At 37.1% G+C, this 14398-nt stretch overlaps 1 protein-coding gene across 1 annotated transcript in view; it reads right to left on the bottom strand.

The window, feature by feature from the left end:
* Window positions 1-14398, bottom strand: part of LOC103256088 (unconventional myosin-IXa) — a 151020-nt gene that overhangs the window by 91048 nt on the left and 45574 nt on the right. The window contains exons 2-3 of the mRNA XM_021710421.1: window positions 13091-14001; window positions 1758-1852 (exon numbers count right to left, since the gene is read on the bottom strand). Of these exons, the coding sequence (XP_021566096.1) occupies window positions 1758-1852; window positions 13091-13930 (935 nt within the window). The 5' untranslated portion in view covers window positions 13931-14001. The remainder of the gene's footprint in view (window positions 1-1757; window positions 1853-13090; window positions 14002-14398) is intronic.

A 14398-nucleotide genomic window follows, 5' to 3' on the forward strand; every position in this document is an offset into this window, starting at 1 on the left:
CAACCTGGATGGAACTAGAGTCTATAATACTGAGTGACCTCTCACAGAAACAAAGATCCGAGTATCACATGTTCTCACTCATATAACGGACTTTGAACACCCAATGTAATACTATAAGAAAATGACTGATGGTACTGGGAAACTATGGGGGGGGTGGGATTAACAGTAGCAAATATCTGTCTGGGGATAGGGAAACACCTCTTATCAACAGGATGCCTGAATGAAACGTAATTGTACACCTAACCCTTAACTGTACACCACAAAACCATAATAAAAAATATTGATTAATAAAAAAAAGAAATTCAATAACCATTACAGATAAAAACACTCAAGAAAATTAAAATCAAAGCTTAATTGATGAACATGATAAAATGTCCTAAAGCCAGTATTTCACTTAGAGGAGGGAAAAAAGCATTCACATATAGGTCAGGAACAATATTATCATGGTTTTGGAAGTGAATCAGACAAGAAAAAAAAAAGAGTTATAAGAATTGAAGAATAAGATGATCTCTTTTTGCAGATAAGATAATTTACCTAAAAAAAAATAGTAAAACCAAACAGTAAAATAATTCAGTAAGATAACCAGATAAAACATTAATATAAAAATCAATAGACTTCATACATGTAAACAATACACTATTAAAAGATATATTACAAGAGAAAAATCACACTTAAAGTAACGAAAAAAATTAAAATGAAATGAGAATAAACTCAACAAGACATAACAAAACAATGTATGGGATTGGCAGTTGAGGGAAACTGCTAGGGAGGGAGGGGCATACCTCATCAACAAGGGTACTTGCATGATTAATGTTAGTATAACTAACCCTGAATTGTATCCCACATCTTTATAATAAATAACTGAATTAATTTAAAAATATATATATATTCCTAAAAAGCACAAAAATATCAATTATCTCCCAAATCTATATACAAATTTAACATTAATCCAATAAAATCAAGCCACGGAAAGACATAAAGAAACCTTAAGTACATACTGCTAAATTTAAAAAGCCAATCTGAAAAGACTATTGGCTGTATGATTTCAAATATATGACATTCTGGCAAAGGCAAAACTATGCAGAAAGCAAAAAGACCAGTAGTTGCCAGGGATGAGTGGGTACAAAGGGATAAACATGTAGAACACAGAGGATTTATTAGGGCATTGAAACTATCATGTATTATGCTGTAATGATGAATAGATGTCTTTCTGTTGTTATTGAGTTGAGGTCTCACTCTGTTGCCCAAGTAGCATGTTCATGGCTCACCACACCCTCACAACCTCCTGGGCTCAAGCAATCCTCTTACTTCAGACTCCCACTTCCGTCCACCTCTTTTTTTTGGTGAGTTGTATAATTATTTCATTATATATTACAATGTAATAATAATAGAAATAAAATGCACAATAAATGTTATATACTTGAATCATTCTGAAACCATCCCTCTACCCCAGTCCATGGAAAAATTGTCTTCCACAAAACTGGTCCCTGATGCCAACAAGGTTGGGGACAGCTGATACGGAGAAAAACAAATATGACAAATTGTTAACAATTAAAGCTAGGTAAAGGGTATATGAGTGCTATATTAGTTTTATATTTGTTCTGAGGTTTGAATTTTTCAAAAAGAAAAAAAAACTAGCAGAAAAAAATTGTAATGCAGACAACGTCTGCAAATAAACAATTCATAGTTTATAAAGGGGTAATGACAAAAATAAAGACATGCTCCAAAGCCAACTACTGCTAAGCAGCAGCACTTACCCAAGTACAGTGCCTGTTTCCTGGTAATTTACTTGGATAAACTTGCCAAAACGACTGGAATTGTTATTATGAGCTGTCTTTGCATTTCCAAAGGCCTGCAAAAATAAATGATTCTCATTAGTTTCTTTTTTTATAATGGTTTTGCCAGAGGGATGCTACTTAGGTAAGTTCAGAGATATAAAATGTTAAAGTGATAGTAAAAAGGCTTATATGTTCAGATTCATATTCACAGCACAGGTAAAATCAAAGAAAGCAATAACAGAAAGAAACCAAATAGGCTCTATTTTATGCTATTCAGTAAAATGAGTCTTAATTTTATAAACTTAATACTCATTAAAGTTCAGATTTCTCGTTCACATTCCAGAGCTTAAAAAAAATTCTTAATAAACATATATTTACATATTTTTAAAATCTTACTAAACCAAAGTAACAAGGGGCTAGGAAAAGAATAATCACATAAAAATAACTACAATTTTAAAATAGTATAAATGAAATTAAGTTCCATTACATAATGTACTATATTATACCTATTTAAAACAAAGCTACAGTACTCATTACAAAAAAACAGTAACTATAAGCTTCCTAAGTTGTTACCCAAAGTATGTACCTTGCAATAAAATATTGCCCAGGAATAAAAATGAACTAGTGATACAACCATATGCTAAGCAGAAGAAACCAGACACATAATATATAACCCATTTATACAAAATTCTAGAAAAGGCAAAACAAGAGTAACAGGAAGCAGATCAGAAGCTGTCTGGGAACAAGAGTGCGACTGGGAAATGTCTACAAAGGGGCACAAGGATATTCCATAGCTCAGTTATACGATGGTGGTTACATGGGTATAAACATTTATCAAAACGCACAAAAACTTGTACTTTTTTTTTTTTTTTTTTTTTTAGTTGGAGTCTCACTCTGTCGCCCAGACTGGAGTGCCGTGGCCACTCCCGGCCACCGCAACCTCGACCTGCTAGGCTCCGGCGATCCTTCCACCTCAGCCTTCCAAGTAGCTGGAACTACAGGTGGGCGCTACCACGCCCAGCTAGTTTTTTGATTTATTGTAGAGACGAGGTCTCACTAAGTTGCCCAGGCGGGTCTCAAACCCGCGGGTTCGGGCAATCCACTCACCTCAGCATCCCAAGGCGCGGAATTACAGGCTGAGTCACCAAGCCCGGCTAAAAAAACTTACACTTTAAATGTGTATACTTTATTGTAAGGTATATCTCAATATGACTCAATTAAGTGTATTAAGATTTAATTTTTTTGAAATGAAGTCACTGTTGTAGCCTAACCTATTCTTATAATTGAAGACACAAACGGGAAAAGACACAGTTAGAGATGATTCATTGCAGAGCTTTTTTTCTCCTACTATAATATAATGATCTCCAGGGAATGGCATGACCTCTAACTCCAAAAACCTAAAACAGTCATTTACTGGCCATTCATGCTAAACAACACAGAGTACACACACAGATATGTGCACACACATATGTGGTTTATAATAACCCCTTCCAGTTGTTCAGATGCAAGCTAAAGTTTGACAACCACTGCTCTACTTATCAGCATGCATTTAAACTTCTGTGAAATTACATTTTATTGAGTATTCTTCTTCAGTGATAACAGCAAATGCAAAGATTCATGCAAATCTCCAGAAATACCTTTTATAATGTTTAGGCTCATGCCTGTGATCCCAGCACTTTGGGAGGCTGAGGCAGGAGGACTGCTTGATCCCAGGAGTTTGAGACCAGTCTAGGCAACAGCAAGACCTCGTCTCTACCAAAAATTAAAAAATTAGTCAGTTAGGGTGGTGCATGCCTGTAGTCCCAGCTACTCAGGACGCTGAGGTGGAAGGATCGCCTGAGCCCAGGAGATAGAGGCTGCAGCAAGCCATTATTATGCTATTGCACTCCAGCCTGGGCAATGGTGAGACCCTGACTCAAAAAAAAAAAAAAAGAAAAAGAAAAACTGAAACCTTTCTCTCTATAAATAGAAAGATAACACACATGTCTGCTCTCAACATTTCTATTTAACACTACACTTGATATCCTACCCAGGGTAATCACGCAGTAGCTCACACCTATAATCCCAGCACTTTGGGAGGCCGAGGTGAGAGAATTTCCTGAGCCCACGGGTTCGACACCAGCCTGGGCAACTTGGCGAGACCTCATCTCTACAATAAATCAAAAAATTAGCTGGGCGTGGTGGCACATGTCTGTAGTTCCAGCTACTTGGAAGGCCGAGGCGGAAGGATCACTTGAGCCCAGCAGGTCAAGGCTGCGGTGGCTGGGAGCATGCCACTGCACTCCAGCCTGAGCCAAAGAGTAAGACTCCAACAAAAAAAAAGAAAAAAGAAAAAAAGGCTGCCAAGTATAAGAGCCCACACCTGTAATCCCAGCACTTTGGAAGGCCAAGACAGGAGGTTCCTTAAGCCCAAGAGTTCAAGACAAGCCTGGACAACATAGTGAGACTTCATCTCCATAAAAAAAAAAAAAAACCCAGCTGGGCATAGAGGCGCATGCCTGTAGTCCCAGCTACTTAGCAAGCTGAGGCACAAGGACTGCCTGAGCCCAGAAGGACTAGGCTGCAGAGAGCCATGATTGTCCCCATGCCTTCCAGCCTGGGCATCAAGAGTGAGACTCCAAATTTTAAAAAAAAGTAAAAGAAAAAAAAATGCAGATGAAATCATCTGAAGGAATTTCCAGCAATTCAAGTAAAATTACTTCAATTCACAGATGGCATGGTCTTGTTTATAAAATAAAAAATGCTGAGAAATACATTTTTAAAACTTTTAAAGCAAATAACTCAAGTTGGAGGATACAACAGCAATATACAAAACTCAACTATAATATCTACTAGAAATAAACGAAATGCAATTAAGAAAAATAATTCTATACAGAGTAACATCAAAAAACTAAAATACAAGACTAACTTCACAATAGAGGTGCACAGAGTATACAAGGAAAATTTTAAAATAATTATCAAAGAAATTTTAAAAGACCTAAATAAATGTAAATACAAGTCAGGCTCGGTGGCTCAGCCTGTAATCCTGCGCTTTGGGAGGCTGAGGTGAGTGGATTGCCTGAGCCTGCGGGTTCGAGACCCACCTGGGCAACTTGGCGAGACCTCATTTCTACAATAAATCAAAAAATTAGCCGGGTGTGGTAGCGTGCACCTGTAGTTCCAGCCACTTGGAAGGCTGAGGCGACTGGGAGCAGCCACTGCATTCTGGTCTGGGTGACAGAGTGAGATTCCAACTCAAAACAAATAAATAAATAAATAAATAAATGTCAATACAGTTAAATATTGTTACGATCTATAAATTCAATCACACTCTATCAAACCTAAACTACCTTGAACAAATTAACAAGATAGTCCTAAAATAAATATAAACATGTAAGGGACTCAAAATACCCAAAACAATCTTGAATAAATTTGAATAATTCACACTTCAGGATTTCAAAACTTACTACAAAGCTACAGTAATGAAGACCATGTAATACTGGCATACAGATAAACACAAATCAATGAACCAGAACTCACATTCAGAAATAAACCCTAACAAGGATAGTCAGTTTATTTTCAACAAAGGTGAAAAAACAATTCAGTAGGAATAAAATAGTCTTTTCAACATATGGACAGACACATGCAAAAGAATGAAGCTGAATCCCTACCTCATATCATTTATAAAAGTTAATTCAAAATGAATCAAGGACCAAAATGTAAGGGTTAACATAGTAAAACTCTTTGAAAAAATCATAAGTGTAAATCTTCATGATCTTGGACTTGGCAATAATTTCTTAATATGACACCAAAACCAAATATAACAAAAGAAAAGTTGATAAACTGAACTTTATCAAAATGACAAACTTTTGTGCTTCAAAGGACACAGTCAAGAGAGTGAAAAGACAGAGTGGGAGAAAAAATTTGCAAATAAAACAAAATATGCAATAAAACAACTGATATCCAGATATAAATTACTGAGTTCTTACAAACCAATAATAAAAAAGACAACTCAACATAAAAATGGGCAGTCAGGGATGGTGACTCACGCCTGTAATCCTAGCACTTTGGGAAACCACAGCAGGAAGACTGCTTGAGTCCAGGAGTTCGAGACCAGCCTGGGCAACATAGCCAGACCTTGTCTCTACAAAAAAACCAAAAAATTATCTGGGCATGGCAGCACATATCTGAAGTTCCAGTTACTTGGGAGGCTAAGGCTGGAGAATTGGTTGAGCCCAGGAGCCTGAAGCTGTGGTGAGCCATGAGATTGCCACTACTATACTCTAGCCTGGCCAACAGAGTAAAATCCCAACTCCAAAAAAAGCAAAGAAATTGAATAAAAATTTATTCACAAAAGATATACAAATGGAAAACAAGCAAAAGAAAACATGCTAAATATCATTAGTCATTAGGGAAATGCAAATCAACACTAAAAACAAGGCCAGGCACAGCAGCTCATGCCTGTAATCCCAGCACTTTGGGAAGCCAAGGCTGGAGAATCACTTGAGCCCCAGGAGTTTGAAGCTGCAAACTCATCATGAGATCATCAAGTTGTGATCTCATACATCTGCTCTCCAGCCTGGGCAACAGAGTAAGACCCCAACTCAAAGAAAAAAAAAATGAGACAGCACTACAAACACACTAGGATGACTATAATCAATAACAAATGCTAGTGGAGAATGTGAAGAAATTGGAACACTTACACATTACTGGAATGTAAAACATGTGGCCATTTTGGAAGCTCCTCAAATGATTAAACATAGTTACCACATGAGCCAGCAATTACTTCCAGGTATATATCCAAGAAGACAGAAAAGCTATGTCCTCACTGAATCACTTAAATGAATGGTCTTAACAGCATAATTCATATAGCCAAAAAAATGGAAACAACCCAAATATTTATCAACAGATGAATAAATGAACAAAATGTGGTATATTTAGACAATGAAATGTGATTCAGTCATAAAAAGACATAAAGTACTGATACATGCTACAATATGAACCTTAAAAACATTATACTAAGTGAAGGAAGTCAGATACAAAAGAAAACATACTGTATGATTCCAGTCACATGAAATACCCAGAACCAGGTTAAGTCCATAGAGACAGAAAGGTAGACTGGTGGTTTCCAGGAACTGAGGGGTAGGTAGAATGGGAAATGACTGCATAAAGGGTATGGTGTTTTCTTTTGGAATAAAAATATGAAAATGTTTTAGAACTAGACAGAGGCAGTGATTGTGAATGTACTAAATGCCACTGAAGTATACACTTTAAATAATTAATTTTGTATTATGTAAATTTCACCACAAAAAATAGTTTTAAAAAAGACAGAAGCCGGGCTCGATGGCTCAGCCTGTAATCCCGCGCCTTTGGGAGGCTGAGGTGAGTGGATTGCCTGAGCCCGCAGGTTCAAGACCCACCTGGGCAGCAAGACCTCATCTCTACAATAAATCTAAAAATTAGCCAGGTGTGGTAGCGCATGCTTTTAATTCTGGCTACTTGGAAGGCTGAGGCAGAAGGATCGCCGGAGCCCAGCAGGTCAAGGCTGTGGTGGCTGGGAGCGGCCACTGCACTCCAGTCTGGGCGACAGAGTGAGACTCCAACTCAAAAAAAAAAAAAAAGACAGAAAAAAGATAAATACAACAGGAAATATATGGGATTGATAGAAAAAAATAACAAAAAACAGACTCAAGTTTAACCATATCTGTAATTTAATCAAGCGTAAATGGTTTAAACAGCCCAAGTAAAAGCCAGAGATAGTCATATTACATTAAAAAGACCCAATGATAAGCGGCCTACATATAGTTCTTTAAGCTGAAAGTAAAAGAAATAGAAAAAGGTATCTTGCTAATACTGATCAAAAAAAATTAGAGTGGCAACATAAATATCAGACAAAATAGATTTCAGAGCAAAAAATACTACCAAAAAGAGGGTTATTTTATAATGAAAAAAATGGCCCATTAATCAAAAGTTAGCACTTATCATCATAAATGTTTATGCACTTAACAAGAGAGCGGCACATACACAATTTAAAAACTGACAGAATTTAAAGGAGTAATGAACAAATCTGTCACAAGTATAGATGGAGCTATGAATACCTATCTCTTAAAAACTGATATTATAAGTAGACAGAAAATCAGCAAGATGTATTAGACTTCAACAACACTACCAAATTGGCAAGATTGACATGTATAAAACACCCCACTGATTTAACAGCAGAATACACATTCTCAAGTGCACCAAGAATATTCACCAAGAAAGATTATATCTCAGGCTGTAAGTATCAATAAATTTAAAGGAATTCAAGTTATGCAATGTTATGTTATCTAACCACAAACGAATTAAGTTACAAATCCAGAAGAGAGAAAAATCTACATATTTACAAATGTGGTTGAGTGCAGTGGCTCATGCCTGTAATCCTAGCACTTTGAAGCACAGAGGCAGGAGGATCACTTGAGCCCAGGAGTTAGAGACCAGCCTAGGCAACATAGTGAGAGACTTGTCTTAAAAAAAAAAAAAAAAAAAAATCAAAAAACTAGCCCAGAGTGGTGGCACATGGCTGTAGTCCCAGGTACTCAGGAGGCTGAGGTGGAAGGACTGCTTGAGCCCAAGAGGTCAAGGCTGCAGTGAGCCATGATCATGCCACTGCACTCCAGCCAGGGCAATAGAGTGAGACCCTCAACTAAAAAAAAAAAAAAAAATTAAAAATCTAAATATTGATAAGCTAAACACAAATCTAAGGAATCCCACAGTTCAAAGAAGAAATTAAAAAAGGAAACTAGCAAACGGTTTGAACTCAATAAAAATGAAAACATATCAGAATTTGTGGGGTACCTAACTAGTACTTGAGAAAAAATTTATAGCATTAACTAATTATATCAGAAAAGAAGACTGGGCACGGTGGCTCATGCTTATAATCCCAGCCCTTTGGGAAGTGCCAAGACAGGAGAATGAGTTGCATTCAGGAGTTGGAGACCAGTTTGGACAACATAGCAAGACCCCATCCTTCTGTAAAAAACAAAACAAAACAGCTGGGCATGGTAGCATGCACCTGTCATCCTGACTACTTGGGTTGCTGAGGTAGGAGTATCATTTTATCCCAGGAGTTCATGGCTGCAGTGAGCTATGATCATGCCACTGTACTCTAGATGATCATGCCACTGTACTCTAGACTTGGTGACAAGGTAATAGTCTGTCAAAAAAGAAAAGAAAAGAAAAAGGAAGAGAAGGAGGGAAGGAAGTATAAACAGACAGAAAGAGGAAAAGAGGGGAAGGGGAGAGGAAAAAGGAAGAGGAAGGGAGGGAAGGATGATCTTTAAAAAAAGGAAAAAAAAATCAATGACCTCAGATACCACACTAAAAAACTAAAAGTGAACAAATAAAATGCAATGTAAACAAAAATAATAGAGATCAAAACTGAAATTGATGAAACACAAAACAGAAAAAAATCAGTGAAACCAAAAGCTGATACTTGAGAGAATAAGGAAATATTGCATAAAACTTTCCTGAAAGACACAAATTACCAAAGCATACTCAAGAAGAAATAGGTAACACGAACAGTTCTATATCTACTTTTAAAGTTGAAGCCAGGCGCAGTGGCATGCACCAATAATCCCAGTGCTTTGGGAGATAAGTGGGAGGATTGCTTAAGGCCAGGAGTTCAAGAATAGCCATTTCTCTCCCAGAGCAAGACCTCATCTCCACAAAAAATTTAAAAATTCATCAAGTCTGGTGGCATATACATGTAATCCTTACTCAGGAGGCTGAGGCAAAAGGATCACTTGAACCCAGGAGTTCAAGGCTGCAGTTAGCTGTGATCATACCACTGTACTCCAACCTAGGCTACAGAGTGAGACTGTCTCTAAAAAATAACATAGACAACTCAAGTAATTTTTTAAAAATAAAAATCGAAACCTTGCTTAAACCTCATCCACAGAGAAAACATAGTCCCAGATGGCTTTATTAATAAATGCTAACACTGACAATAGAAAAAAATACCAGTTCTATACAAACTCTTCCAAAAACATAAGGAAGACTTCACAACACATTCTGAGACCAGAATTATCCTGCTGTAAAAAACAAGAAAGACATGAAAGAAAACAATGCCAGGAATGGTGGTGCACACTAGTAATCCCAGCTACTAGAGAGGCTGAGGTAAGAGCATTGCCTGAGCCTAGGAGTAAGAAACCAGCCTCGACATAGTAAGACCTCATCTCAAAAAAGAAAAAAGAAAACAATGTTCCTCATGATATAATTAACCACATTAACATTTTTTTTTAAATATGATCATCGCAATAGACACAGCAAAAGCCTTTGACAAAATCAATTTTGACATCCATTCCTGATAAAAACTCTAAGCAAACTAGGAACAGAAGGGACCAGCTTCAATATGATAAAGAACATCTATACAAAACCAACAGCTATCATCATACTTACTGGTTAAAGGCTGAATGCTTTCCCCTAAGATCAGAAACAAAACAAAGACGTCGATTTCACCACGTCTATTGAACATTGTAATGAAGTAGCTAGCGAAATCAGTTAAGGAAAAAAAAGGACATCCAGATAGGAAAGGAGGAAATAAAGCTCTTTTTATCACAGACATGACTAACTATAATGGAAAATTAAATGGAATCTACAAAAAAGCTATGAAAACTACTATTTGAATCCAGTCAGCTCACAGAATAAAAGATCAATATGTAAATATCAGTTGTATATCTATATACTAGCAATGAACAATTGAAAAATTTAAAATACCATTTATAATAGCATTCCCCAAAATATTGAGATATATCTTATGAAAGATATGAAAGACCTGTACATTGAAAACTATAAAAATATTGCTGAAAGAAATTAAAGAAGCCTTTAATAAATGCAAAAATAAACTTACTCATGGATCAGATGACTTAATACTGTTATTATGTCATTTCTCTCCCAAATTAAACGATAGATTTAACACAATTCCAACCAAAGTCCTAGAAGGCTTTTATGGGGAAACTGATAGTCTAGTTCAAAAATTCATATGAAAATGCAAAGCACAGGCCAGCTCGGTGGCTCAGCCTGTGAATCCCAGCACTTTGGGAGGCCACGGTGGGAAGACTGCTTGAGCCCAGGAGTTTGAGGCCAGTCTGAGCAACATAGTGAGAACCTGTCTCTACAAAAAAACAAGAAAAGCAGCTGGGCATGTTGGCACATGCCTGTAGTCTCAGCTACTCAGGAGGCTGAAATAGGATCACTTGAGTCCAGGAGATCAAGGCTGCAGTGAGCTGTGAACATGCCACTGCACTTCAGCCTGGGAGACAGAGCAAGAATTTGTCTCAAAAGAAAAAAAAAGTTAATAATAATAAAGTTGTGAAATGAAAACAATGTGGCACTGGCATAAAGATGGCTAAACAGATCAATGGAACAAAAGAGAGAATCCAGAAACCCACCTATAGACGGACAAATGATATTTTTACAAAAACACAAAGGCAATAAGGTGAAGAACGAACAGCCTTTCAAGAGAAGTTACTGAAACAAGTGGATACTCGTAGGCAAGCATTAGGTCTACGCCTCTCACCATATATAATATTGAATTCAAAATGGATCACAGACCTAAATGCTAAACCTAAAACTATAAAACTACTACAAAAAAAAGCAAAATCGTTGTAACCATGGGTTGTATAAGGTTATCTTAAACACAACACCAAAAGCACTATCTATAAAAGAAAAAAAATTCAGATAAACTGAATTATATCAAACTTAAGAGAGAGCTAAGTCTTGGAGAAAATGTCTGCAAAACACATATCTGATGTTGTGCATCACATAAAGGAATTTGCATGCACCATACACAAAGAACTCTAAAAATCAACAATAAGAAAACAACTCAATCAAAAGTTGGGCAAAAGATTTTGGCAAGTTTTTGCCAAAGAAGATACATGGATGTCAAAGAAACATCATTAGTTATTACAGAATGAAAACTAAAACCACAATGAGATGCCACTACACACATATTAGAATGGTTAAATTAGAAACAAATGACTATACCAAGGATACTGGAGTAAATGGAATTGTCATGCCCTGGTGAGAATATAAAATGGTATATACGATCACTTTGGAAAAGTTGGTCAGTTTCTTAAAAAGTTAAACATACTCCTATAATATGATCTATTCATTCTACTCCTAGGTATTTATTGAAGAAAAAGCATATGTCCATACAAAGACACGTGTCCTGAAATCACCATGCACTGAAGCACGGCATGATAAGCTACAACTTATATATCCATCAGCCAGTGAATGGATAAACAAACTATGATATACAATGGACTACTACTACTATAGCAACAAAAAGGAATGAACTATTGACACATGTAACAACATGGCTAACTGTCAAAATAATAATACCAAGTAAGAAAAGTCAAACATAATAGGATATATACTATATGATTCCATTTGTATAAAACTGTAGAAAATACAAACTAATCTACAGTGACAGACCACGTATATGATTTCTTGTAGATGCCCCAGTTAGGAAAATGCGAGAGAGGGATTACAAACAGGTATTAGGAAACTTGGGATAATGGATATGTTCAGTGTCTTGACTGTGGTGGTAGTTTCATAGGCATATACAAGAGGACCCCAAAAATGGAATTATCTTTTGGAGGATGGGTCCCCTGTAGTACAGGCTTCCCCTGCTAGGTAAGTGTTCCAGGAATGCATCGGCATCAGTGTACCAGCTGGCAGTGTTATGAGAGGCTGCATTTGGCAGAAAGGTCCCAAGTTGTAGCATACAGGTGACTGGTTCTTCCAACATGATAATGCACCTGCCCACACTGTGCTGAGTGTTCAGCAGTTTTTGACCAAAAATGGCACAATCCCCATGCCCCACTCTCCCTATTCACCAGATCTAGCCCCAAGCAACTTTTTATTTATTTCCCCGCATGAAAAAAGTCCTCTAAGGGAAACGTTTTGTCAGTGTGGTGGAGATGAAACAAAAAATGGAAGTATTAAAAGGCACCAACATTTCACGAGTTCAAAAACTGTTCTAAGCAGTGCAAAAAGTGTTTCAATAAGTGTACTTCATTACAGAGAGTACTTTGAAGGTGACTAAAGTTTAAACATGAAAGAATAAATACATAATTTTTCATAAATAAATTACGGGTTGGTTTTTTTTCTTTTGGTCCCCACTCATATATTAAGTAAATCTGGGGGGCAGGAAGATGGAATAAGAGCTTGCCTGATTCTCTCCATGCACTGAACTGATACTGAAGTACCTCCAGAAACAGTGCACGTCCCCCACCCACCCTGGGCTATAAAAAATAAAATTTAAATTTAAAAAAGTATTTCTATACACTTACCTCAAGTACTGGTCCAGCTCCAAGTATAATCTGTTCAACTCCACTAGCAAATCCTTTCTGACTGAGAGCAGTAAGGTGGTGAATAAGAAAGTTTGTGCTTTGAGTCTTTCCAGAACCACTCTCTCCTGAAATCACGATGCACTGATTCTTTTTGCGCTGAAGCATAGCATGATAAGCTACATCAGCCACAGCATAAATGTGGGGTTCAAGTTTTCCCAATTGGTGGTTATCATACATCTTGACATATTTGGGGTTATAAATAGGAAGAAACTTGAATGGGTTAATAACTATTAGAATACTGCCAACATAGGTATAAATTTTTTCATGTTTAAAGCGATTTCGTAGATTTTCTAAGAGAGTTTTCTCATTCAAATCAGGTAAGCTACATAAATCATCAAAGTCTTTCTGTTGCGGCTGTGGAAGGAAACCCCGTTCCATCATCCTGCGACGTTCTTCCGTTACCCGTAGCCATGACTGAAGGCTACCATAATGGATTGATCCATCAAGGTTTTTCTCTCTCAGAAGAAAGCGGTAGTCCTCTCCACTCAAGCGATTTTCCAGAGCCATTCGGGGCCACAACATCATTCGCTGAACTGGACAGTCTGTTGGATTGAGTATCCATTCTTCTCCACCAAATTCCTTTACCTCTGCTAGAACATAACATTTTGTTTTGTCAAGATGAAGTCTGTTTATAAGAGAGTCAATCACCTCAGCTGCTGTGGAGTTTTTTCTGGCAGGAATTGGACAGTAGATTGTCTCTTCTGAAATTGTCCCAGGATATATACGTAATGTATGTTCATTATCTTCAAAGCGTCGTCTTCCTCCATCATTTACATTCATATTGGATCCTGTCCCATCAGCATGGATAGTACACGTTCAAAATCGTGCAAACCATTTTCTTGGCAAAAGAACTGTATCATAAAAGACATGAAAACAGAAGGAATATTACAGACTGCTTTTTGATGCTCAAGAAAGGTTTAAAAAATATGTTGATTACATCTACACAAACTCCTAACTCTTCTTTTAGTATAGGAACAGTCTTAAAAACAGTCTTCTGGGTCAGGGTTCTGTACATAGCAGAGCAGCTCCCTCGCTGCCATCTTTTGAAAGTCAGCCCTCGACACATACACACACACAAAAAGTCTTGGCTGGGTGTGGTGGCTCACACCTGTAATCCTGGCTCACACCTGTAATCCCAGGACTTTGGGAAGCCAGGGTAGGAGGATTGTTTGAGCCCAGGAGTTTGAGACCAACAGAGGCAACATAATGAAACCTCATCTCCACAAAAATTTTTTTTAAATAAAAAAT

The sequence above is a fragment of the Carlito syrichta genome, unplaced genomic scaffold (assembly GCF_000164805.1).
Source record: "Carlito syrichta isolate Samal-C Ts95f unplaced genomic scaffold, Tarsius_syrichta-2.0.1 Scaffold288912, whole genome shotgun sequence".
Classification (NCBI taxonomy): domain Eukaryota; kingdom Metazoa; phylum Chordata; class Mammalia; order Primates; family Tarsiidae; genus Carlito; species Carlito syrichta.